The sequence below is a fragment of the Brassica napus genome, chromosome A2 (assembly GCF_020379485.1).
Source record: "Brassica napus cultivar Da-Ae chromosome A2, Da-Ae, whole genome shotgun sequence".
NCBI classification, from domain to species: domain Eukaryota; kingdom Viridiplantae; phylum Streptophyta; class Magnoliopsida; order Brassicales; family Brassicaceae; genus Brassica; species Brassica napus.
The window spans coordinates 6,911,341-6,921,501 of NC_063435.1; the positions used below are offsets into that span (position 1 = coordinate 6,911,341).

General features: G+C 37.8%; 3 protein-coding genes and 1 pseudogene across 3 annotated transcripts; 3 read left to right on the forward strand and 1 right to left on the reverse strand.

Annotated features, from left to right (window-relative positions):
• Positions 1–26: 26 nt before the first annotated feature.
• LOC106412321 lies at positions 27–1,390 on the forward strand. Its single transcript, XM_013853237.3, has 3 exons — positions 27–201; positions 516–845; positions 923–1,390. Exons 1-3 carry the CDS (start codon positions 135–137, stop codon positions 1,156–1,158), a joined length of 633 nt encoding a protein of 210 aa, XP_013708691.2. The 5' UTR covers positions 27–134; the 3' UTR covers positions 1,159–1,390.
• Positions 1,303–4,013, forward strand: LOC106413146 (annotated as a pseudogene).
• Positions 4,014–4,214: 201 nt separating this feature from the next.
• LOC106414538 (actin-depolymerizing factor 12) lies at positions 4,215–5,529 on the forward strand. Its single transcript, XM_013855178.3, has 3 exons — positions 4,215–4,360; positions 4,549–4,808; positions 5,121–5,529. The coding sequence occupies exons 1-3, from the start codon at positions 4,358–4,360 to the stop codon at positions 5,269–5,271; spliced, it is 414 nt and encodes a 137-aa protein (XP_013710632.2). The 5' UTR covers positions 4,215–4,357; the 3' UTR covers positions 5,272–5,529.
• Positions 5,530–6,657: 1,128 nt separating this feature from the next.
• Positions 6,658–10,161, reverse strand: LOC106413969 (exocyst complex component EXO70A1-like). Its single transcript, XM_048754222.1, has 11 exons — positions 9,847–10,161; positions 9,607–9,702; positions 9,160–9,368; positions 8,832–9,062; positions 8,532–8,670; positions 8,209–8,421; positions 7,925–8,130; positions 7,659–7,856; positions 7,464–7,563; positions 7,156–7,385; positions 6,658–6,997 (listed from the first exon to the last, which is right to left on the reverse strand). Exons 1-11 carry the CDS (start codon positions 10,108–10,110, stop codon positions 6,880–6,882), a joined length of 2,004 nt encoding a protein of 667 aa, XP_048610179.1. The 5' UTR covers positions 10,111–10,161; the 3' UTR covers positions 6,658–6,879.

Genomic DNA, 10,161 nt, shown 5'->3' on the forward strand with positions numbered 1-10,161 from the left:
CCTGCTCTATAAATAGGCTGTTGCTCCAACACATATAACTTCACCCGAAGAAACACTCCTCTTATTTTAGGCAAAATTTTCTATCAGCATTTTTTTCTTTAATATCTCTCTTTTTGTGATCTCTACCTCACAACATGGCTATGAAAACTTTCTTCGTTGTTTCTATGCTTCTCCTTGCCGTCTATTTGCAAACCACACTTGGTAAAAGATTCATGGCCTGCAAATTACTAATAGCTTTTTTTTAATGTACATATTGAAGATATCTACAATCATACAAACTAGATATAATCTTATCATACAATATCTTGTTAAATCTTTTATCAAAAAAAAAAACAATATCTTGTTATTCCTAGAAAAAGTAAGGTATTTTTGTTTATTTTGAATCGAAAAAATCATATTTAGATCGGTAATTAAAAAAAAATATAGATCACCATTTTTCCGACAATCATATATAGATCACTTAATGGAGGTTATATGCATGTAATAAATAAGTACCATTGCAATTAATTTCTTAGGGAACGAAGTCAAGTGCGAGAAGCTGGACAAAGACACGTGTGCGTTTGCGGTCTCGTCGACCGGTAAACGCTGCGTCTTGGAGCAGAGCATTAAGAGGAGTGGAATCGAGGGGTACACGTGTCGGTCCTCGGAGATAGAAGCAGACAAGGTCACAAACATTATTGAATCAGACGAGTGCATCAAAGCGTGTGGTCTAGACCGGAAATCTTTGGGTATATCCTCGGACGCACTATTGGAATCCCGGTTTACTCAGAAACTCTGCTCGGTTAAATGCTTAACCCAATGCCCTAACGTCGTCGATCTCTTCTTCAACCTTGCTGCTGGCGAAGGTACGGTGTTGTTAGACCTGTTCGGTTAAAATTACACATTTTCTCTAAATACATTTCGGTTTATTTTTTTATACTAGGTGTATATTTGCCGAAGCTATGTGAATCACAAGAAGGACAATCAAGAAGAGCAATGTCGGAACTTAGGAGCTCGGGAATTGTGAGGGACACTCTTGGACCGGTTGGACCGGTCAAGTTAGGCGAGATGGCACCAGAGCCAGCTACTTCAATGGACTACATGCCGTACGCACCGGCACCAGAGCCAGCTACTTCAATGGACCACATGTCGTACGCGCCCGCACCTGCGTCGTATTAATTAATGCAAGCAAGCATAGAGAGAAGACGTACCATGTCTCATGAGAGATCTGAAGAGAATAATAAAGAAGTTTGTGTTTAGTTTTTATGGTTTTATTACATCGTTTAATGTTTGCTTATTATGTATTTCATAAAACACACCACGATGCATAAGGAGACAGTCAGAGTTGTGCACGATCTGGTGAATTATACTTGTAATATCGTATTATATACTAGTAATCAGTTTGAGCTTATTGATACCAAGATATACTCAAAACAGATCATTCATTTATGTACTATACTCTAGCAGAACCTCCCCTAGCCCCAAGTATGAGAATTGTTTTGTGGGCTCGATTAAAAGTATAGAACAAAGCCTCTTCCTCGCTGCGTCTTTCTTCCTCTTCACTGCCTCTATTGCTGCCGGTGTAATCAATTGGAAACAGTAGTCGACAATGGTGAGTCAAAGATAAAGACCCATATGGGTAAGCTCTGCGTGCCCTGAAACGTCTGAGTGGGAAAGAAACAAGGTTTGCTGAGTTCACTTTGGTTTTTAACTTCAGCTCCGATAGTTTAGTTAGAAGAAATGTATGAGAGAGTAGATTTTGTCTGAATTAGTCAAAGGTTCTGTCTATCAAAGGCTAATTTCATGTGAAAGTTTGTTCTGTCATTTCTACTTCTCTTGATGGTTTGGCTTTGGGGCCAAAAAAAAAAACTGAATGACATTCCGAATTGTGATATATAGAAAGACTTAATAGGATTGATTTGGTTACTTATGTCACTAAAGTTGATTTACTTTTTCCGTCACACATCCGTTTAGAACTCCAGAGTTAAGCGTACTTAGGCTGGAGTAATGAGATGATGGGTGACCTATCGGAAAGTGATTCGCGATACCGTGCGAGTGAGATCAAAGCACGGGGAAAAGGTCATGTGGTAATTGCATAGCCAGTAAACAAGATTCTGACCTTGGAAAATTAACGCACCGTGGGGTCCACGGACCGAGTGAGCGGGTGTGGGTGGCTCATTAGCCGTGGGCGGTCGGAGCTTTATAAGTGGTATCAGAGCTGGTTAGCCATCTCGGTTCTGACCCGAAAGGCGTCTTGAGACCTATCATGGACGCAACAAGGACGTTGCGTTCTTTGAGAAGGGATGAATTGTAACATCCTGAATTGTGATATATGGAAAGGCTTAAGAGGATTGATTTGGCTACCTATGTCACCAAAATTGACTTACATTTTCCGTCACACATCCGTTTAGAGCTCCAGAGTTAAGCGTACTTGGACTGGAGTAGTGAAAGGATGGGTGACCTATCGGGAAGTGATTCACGATACCATGCGAGTGAGGTCAAAGCATGTGGAAAGGTCATGTGGTATTGTGGTGATTACAGGGTCAGTAAACAAGACTTTGACCTTGAAAAATTAACGCACCGTCCATTAGATGGAATGGGATCCACGGGCCAAGTGAGCGGACGTGGATGGTCCATTAGCCATGGGCGGTCGGAGCTTTATAAAATACTTGAATGTCGCTTTACCTGGTGGTTACTGGAAGGTGAATAGTAAATGTTTTTAATGTTTGCTGTAGATATGCTTGCAATTTAGAAGGCGAGGGCATAGTCTTTAAAACTGCCCCCAAATCCGAAGAGAGCAGCTTTGAGAAGAAACTGGGTTACAACTGTGGAGATACTAACCATTTACTTTCTCATTGTCCTCTTCCTTTGGAAAATGGTATGTTTGTTAAATTATAGTATGTTACTTTCCTGTGCAGAACCGGTCCTAGAAAATATCAGACCAGAAGCAAGTTTAAAAAAATAGGCCGCTATTCTGAATTTCAAATCCAGGTTGGGCCAAGAGAGTATGCAACATTCAGATGTTGCCACTAGACTAAAGGTAATTTTTGAAAAATTATGCCAAAATTTTATTTACAATAATAAGGCCGGAAGCCACTGCTTCCTTGGCTTGGCCCAAGGACCGGCTCTGTTCCCGTGTAATCGTGTCTGTGACTAATAGATTCATTTATTGTGTGGAACATCTTTCACAATCCCTGGAGAGAGAGTTCACCAAGAGACCTTAGACCTACATACTTCACTTTTTTGTAAGTTAAAATCATTAAAGATTATATTTGGTTGTTTTTGTAGGAGAGACTAAATTCGCAAGTTGTTTCGTATGTAAAGAACATGGGGACATAAGCAAGAACTACCCTCAAAACAAGAATGGAGTTTACCCAATGGTACAATGCTCAAATCTTGTTTTGAAATTTTTCTTGTCCCTTCGTATAGAATGAGTTTCAACGAGTTCCATCTCGTCAAAGACTGCCCTGATAAACTAAACAGAGATTCAGCCCCAACAAAGCGTTCAAGTAACATTTTCTTTCACTTCTTGAGCTTCTAATTCACTCCTAGTCAATGTATTTTCGCTTTCACTTGAACTGCCTATCAAGTGATTAGAGAGACAGCAGTAAATGCAATGGCTTTTATTCTTATAAAAAACCTAACGTTATCTCCCGCATGGAAGCACATGATTTGATGCTACACCAAGAGGGACACTCACTAAGTTCAGTGGAGACGATCTTGAGGACGATTTCTATGAAGAGCCTAAAAGCAGCAAGTAGATAAAGAGCTATGATGATGATACTACACTACACCTGATGATCCAGAGCAGAAGATCATCCCAAAAAGAAACAAAGTCCAAAGGTTGTTAATTTCTTAGGCTAATACGAGAGGATCTGTCAATTTTGTAGGAAAGAATTTTTTTTGTTCTCTATCTGCCTCTTACTCTTAGAGTCATTTAAGGAAAAGTTCCTATTTAAAGATTCATAACAATGTTATGTAATGAAACCACATCCAGTTCTGTTTCAGATCATCTCTAAACCGATCAAACCAACAAAGAACCAAATAGTTTAAACCGCATATCGTTTTGTCAACCAAACGGTAGACATAGTCCTCAAGTTGGATGGATAAGGATGTAAATATGCTAAAATTAGAGTAGAGCAGTTGTCCTAAAATAAAGCATGGTTAGGCGAATTTGAAGGATAGAGTTGAAGAAAAGGTGTGGTTTGATGTTAAAAGAGGAGAGGCATTAATGGTTGTCCGAGTTAGTCTCAGATTAGCCACTTCAAATCAAATTAAGAATCTCTTCTTTCCCACAAAAGAGGACAAGAACAAAACAAGAAGTAACATATCTCTAACATCATTGTTGTCTTAGGTTTACCTCCATCAACCAAACGCAATGGTCTGTTCTCTCATTCTCTTTTGTATCCTTTCTCTTTGTAATGAAGTTGTGTTATAGATGTTTGAATATTGTTTCTTGTTATGCCTTTATTTATTTGCGTTCACATAAGATCATATTGGTTTATTGTCCCATTTACAATCTTGGATTACGGTTTATCCGTATACTCATGTTTTGTATGAATTGGAAAGGCGAACGCAGCGTCAGGAATGGCGGTGGAAGACGAATGTAAGCTGAAGTTTTTGGAGCTAAAAGCGAAAAGAAACTATAGGTTCATAATATTCAGGATAGACGGACAACAAGTGGTGGTTGAGAAGCTTGGAAGTCCTGAGGAGAACTATGACGATTTCTCCAATTCCCTGCCTGCCAATGAGTGCCGCTACGCTGTCTATGACTTCGACTTCACCACTGCTGAGAATTGCCAGAAAAGCAAGATCTTCTTCATAGCATGGTACTTCACAACCCTCATGCAACACATGCACTTTTCATGTTACAAAACATTTTTCTCTCTAAACAACATGCACTACGTGGATTTGAATGTTTGGTTACACAACAAAGACGATAGCACAAATAACTAGATTAGGTGTTGTGAACTTATATAGATTAAGGATAATGGATGATGCATATTAAATTAGATGAATTGACATCATAAAATCAGTTGGTGATAAATAGATTATTTTATTTCTATTGCATATTTAATTTAAAATCCTTTCCAACAATTCCAATGTGATATTTTATTCACAGTAATGCATGTATATGATAGGTCACCGGATTCTTCGAGGGTAAGGATGAAGATGGTGTATGCGAGCTCAAAGGACAGGTTCAAGAGAGAATTGGATGGGATTCAGGTGGAGTTACAAGCCACGGACCCGAGCGAGATGAGTTTCGACATCATCAAAAGTCGAGCTCTCTAGATTGATATGTGCCTTATTTCTTATTATATATCCATAAATGATCCATCATCATCATTCAAAGTTAATTAAAGAACTTCTGCATGTTATGTAACTTTCTTGGTTTCATTCATTCTCCTTCTTCTTGACTTTTTTTTATTTGTTTACATTTTAAACTGACATGGGTTTTATACTTTGGCTTGAGAGAAGCCTAAAACCATGTAGTTTTCTCGTGTAATAGCTGCATACTTTCGTGGGAAAATAAAATATATTACTTTTCCATTGCAACGTTAATTACGACAATATGTGCAACAGAAACAACACAAAAGCATTTGAGTAGTTTCGTACAAGAAACTAGACAAGCTAGTTTTAGCCTTTTAAGAGTTTTTCTTTAATTTTAAGTGCACCAAAACGTTTTGAAGGTAAGAGGACGTCGGAAACATCAAGCCTGGAGACTTTACTCTCCAGAACTATCATTGGCATTATCTTTGGTAAAGCTCTTCATAATAAAAATTAAAATTCTTGAATTTTTCCTTGTATTATTCTCAATATATATGAATTCTCTATCAAACCGCTCACACTAGATATATCGTGGAAACATAGCAAAATCTGCAGAAAGAAATGCTAATCATGAAAATATATACTCTTAGCCAAATATAGATCAGAATACGGTATTCTGAATACCTATATACATGGTGATGCATTCTTAACAAATAAATTGACGAACCATTTGTCCAGGAAATTCTCTTGTACCGATTTGCGCTGCGCGATTCTTCGATGCGTTTGAACTATCATTACTCAAAATATTATATTCTTTAGACCTACGAAATGAACTTATTATTTTCTTTGAACCTACAAAATGGACTTTTCACTTGAGAAATGTGGTAGAAAAATTACCGCTTAACCGTAATCTCTCAGGTTAAGTTTCGAAAATTTATTCTTATTACCTAATAAAGACATTTATATAGTTTTCGTATCATAAACCTAATTAAAATACTGATAGAAAAAATATATATCTAAATCTAATTTTTTAAGTAAAACGACACCAAAACCCACAAAATTCGCTAACCGTAGTCTCGTATAATGAACCAGTTAGTTAAACGTGCTAAAGTTAGTCTCTTCATGGTAACATGTTAACACTTTGGTTTTGATAAAATGTTTGACCGAGTGAAGAAGATCCCGAACCTTCCGACAGATCTCACTATGTAATGTTCATTAAGAACAGTTGAAGCTAAGTCTGCATCTTTGCATTGTCTGGATTTACCATTCAAATTGTTCTGTTTACGCCTGCAGGATCCTCGTCGTCACTAATTGCAGCTCAGAAATCATCATCCAATTTGTTAAACTCTTGAAAAACTAGGATCAACGTCGACTGATAGCTGTTTCAAGTTCTTGAAACAAATTTACTCCTTGCAAAAAAAAAATCAATTTTATAGTTGTAATTTCAGTCCACATATACAGATTTGGAAAAGCATGTTGTTTGATGACCTCATCAATTTTACAATAATAAATAAATAAAACAAAAATATCTTAAAAATAGATACATAATATTATAAATAAATAATGTTGGAAGAAAAGAACAAAAAAAAAAGAATGTACAAAAGAAAAGAAACAAGCAATCAATACATGTTTTTATCTCTTGGGCTCACTCCAAGTCTTGCCTTCAAAGAACTCGTTAAGCATTCGCTCAAGATCTTCAGGAGTGAACCTTATGTACTTCTGTGGATTCTTACCACTTTCTATCATGGGCCTGTGAGACAACACCAACAAAGCAACAACATTTTTATTCTTGCTGAACACGAAACCACAAACTATATACCAAATCTATTTCATTTTCTTCAAGAACAAGAAACCACACAAACCTAATCTTAACCAATCTGTTTAAAGGTTTTTCTGAATGGTACGTACCCAAAACGTTTGAGAAATGATCTGAACGCAGGCAAAAGAACTTCCGCAACAGCAAGCCTGAGAGATTCACGCAGTTCACTGTCCGGAACAGTCCATTGGCATTGTCGTTGGTGAAGTTCTTCAAACTGAGAATTGAAAGTCTTGAATCTGTCTTTCACTGATGCTCTCGATATATTTGAGTTCTCTACCGGACCGCTCCCACTAGACTGAACCGTTAGACATTGCAAAATCTGGAAATGAAATGGCTAATCAGAAAAACACTCTTCAAGCATTTTAGAGCATAAACCTGAAACAAACATCATAAAAACCTTTGCCCATGAAACTCTCTTATACTGATTTGCGTGTTGCTGTACGATTCTTCTATGTATTTGAACCCAATCATCACCCAACAAATCCTTTGCTTCCGACCTGTGAAAATGTAAAAACCTACTTCAGGATTATGTGCTTAAGGCTTTTTGGTTCTGTATAATTTTTTTATTGACCCGGAGAGGCAGAAACAGAACCTCCTGACAGATCTCACTATGTAGTGAACATTGTTCATCAAGAAGAGTTGAGTTAATGCTGCATCTTTGTACTGCTTTGATTTACCATCCAAATTGTTCTGTAAAGCATGCATGATCCTTGTTGTCACAGCTCCAAGCTCTGAATCAGGATCTTTGCTGTCAAACTCTTGAAAAAGCAGCCTCAACGTCGATTGGTAACTGTTCCAAAATTTCAAAATTTCAAGATTGATGATTTCAATTGGTATAAATAAGTAAAAGCTACTTACTCGAACAAGAACTTGACATAGTTTATAACGTAGCTAGTAAGCGGATGCACTGTTCCATCCATAACCGCGGTTTTAGTAGCATCCTTCTCGACCGCTTCTTCGAAATCAGCAAATGTTTCTTGCGCTGTCTGAGCTAATCGTTTTGTCAGATTCAGCGCAGAGTCTTTCATCTCGGTACAAGGTTGGCTTCCAAAGACCAACTCAATCTACAAAAATGAAAAGAGATTAGGTGCGTTAATTAATACACATAATAGTGATGGAGTGAGAGAGAGTTAAAACGTTACCTCGGGTTTAAGCTCTCTCATTATTTCATACATATCTAACAAAACAAACAGTTTCTCGGGTGATCTCTTGCTTTTAGCGATAGCCTCCCCGAAGCTAAGAAGGATAGCTACACTATTAGCAGTAACTTCACCAAAACATTGGTCCCTCAGTGACTCAACACCGTCTAGTATTTGGTCGCAGATTTTCTTTTCCGCAGCAAATAACAGTTTCACCTGTATCAAGGCAGGCAGCAGCATAAGCAAATGCGTGTTAGACAAGGAACAAGCAATGGATCTAATTAAGGCATTTCTAGAAAAGATGTATATATATTTTATTTTTTTACAGATATTCGCATGTAATGAATCCAATTCCCAATCTTGGCCTCTAAGACCTCCCATTGCATTCTCTGAACATCATCTTTGCTAAGCCTCTCCACACCTAACTTCTTTAGGCTCTGCTCCAAAACTGCCGCACGCGTATCTCTAATAGATTACAAAAAGTAGTATGGATATTGGTACATAAATTATGTACAAAAAAAAGCAGCAAATAGCTTAGTTTTTTTCATAACAAACTCCTTTAAAATGATCTTTGTTTATAAAATTCTGATTTGGAATAATTAAATAGAAAAAAATGTAAGATGGACCTGTAAGTTTTGAAAAGTTGTTGCTGATGACCAGCTTGAACCATTTGTTGGGCCAAATCATGAAGCAGAGGAAGAACCCTCGGGGGAATGACTGTTGGGACTGTGAAAATAGCGTTTTCTAAGCTTTTTTGATGCGGATCATGGCTCTTACCGCCACCACCTTCACCGTCTGTCGATGGTCGAAGATTGCTTGGAAGACATTCGAACAGGCGATCAGGTTCCATTGGCTTGCTAAAATATTTCGAAAAAAAAAACAAAGTCAGAAGTGTTAGAAACAATCCTTAGTTTCAGTTAGGCACAAACAAATCTGTGTATTCAAAGACGAAACCTGTAGTTCTGCAGTATCTGTCTGAACTCATCCTCTAGCTTTGATAGAGCTTTAGAGAGCAAATTGTGAGCATGACCAATAACTCCAGTTGCAGTACTCTTAAACATCTTGTTGTTGCTGAAAAACTTGATAGTGCCTCTCAGTTGATCAATTGCTTCCAGGTAGCTTTCAAGATCCTCGTGTGGCCCTCTCAATATTTTAGCTTCAGCCTGACAAACAAAAATGACCAATATTTTTATCTATTAAAGCTTCAGTGATCGACAGAGAAACGAGAATTTAACATCAACAAGATGAAAATGTTAAAACATAAAAACGCCTTGAGGTGCCTCTTAACCGAGCATAAAAAAAAAAGAAATCGAGGAAACATCTTTTAGGAGAAAAAAAAAAAACAATTACGTGAAAGACAAGCAAACAAAATGAGAAGCTTAAGAGAAAGAGTAAAAAAACCTTTTTACTGAGATCAAACTGATCCAATATAAGCTCAGCTTGTTTCAATGCCTTGTCTATATTCTCATGAGCTCTCCTTATTGAATGCGTTCTTATCTACACAACAACACACGCAAAGTCCATAAACACAAAATAAAATTAGCCAAATTATGGTGTCATTAATCTCGCATAATCCAAAACCTAATATCAATTTCCAACATCAGATCTCAAATCCGACAACCTAGGATAATGTCAAGAGACCTGAGTGGGACGCATGGCGGTCTCAAGAGCGGAGAGACGGTGGTCGAAAGAGCCGAGGATACCGACCATGTTGTCGGTGATGGTTTGGCTTTTCTGTAGAGACTCCTTCATCAGACCTGCTCGCTCCGTTAGGGCTTCCATCGCCTGAGCCACCCCCATTTTGGATCGAAGAAGGGAATTGAATTGCGTTGCAGAAATGTTTTTAGGGAAACTGAAAATTTGTTCTGCGATGTGAAGCCGAAGAATGATATTAAAGAGGTTCATGCGATCTTTGTTTAAGAGAAGCCCCACCTAGCGATAGATTCGCGAGTTTCA

What these genes read in the sequence shown, in the direction of transcription:
- LOC106412321 (XM_013853237.3), top strand. Translation starts at nt 135, where the DNA reads ATGGCTATGAAAACTTTCTTCGTTGTTTCTATGCTTCTCCTTGCCGTC. An exon ending in CTATTTGCAAACCACACTTG is followed by an intron (nt 202 to 515) that starts GTAAAAGATTCA and finishes TTAATTTCTTAG; the next exon opens with GGAACGAAGTCAAGTGCGAG. An exon ending in CAACCTTGCTGCTGGCGAAG is followed by an intron (nt 846 to 922) that starts GTACGGTGTTGT and finishes TTTTTATACTAG; the next exon opens with GTGTATATTTGCCGAAGCTA.
- LOC106414538 (XM_013855178.3), top strand. An exon ending in AAGATCTTCTTCATAGCATG is followed by an intron (nt 4,809 to 5,120) that starts GTACTTCACAAC and finishes TGTATATGATAG; the next exon opens with GTCACCGGATTCTTCGAGGG.
- LOC106413969 (XM_048754222.1), bottom strand. Translation starts at nt 10,110, where the DNA reads ATGAACCTCTTTAATATCATTCTTCGGCTTCACATCGCAGAACAAATT. An exon ending in CAACTTTTCAAAACTTACAG is followed by an intron (nt 8,671 to 8,831) that starts GTCCATCTTACA and finishes GTAATCTATTAG; the next exon opens with AGATACGCGTGCGGCAGTTT. An exon ending in AGAGAGTTTCATGGGCAAAG is followed by an intron (nt 7,386 to 7,463) that starts GTTTTTATGATG and finishes TTTCATTTCCAG; the next exon opens with ATTTTGCAATGTCTAACGGT.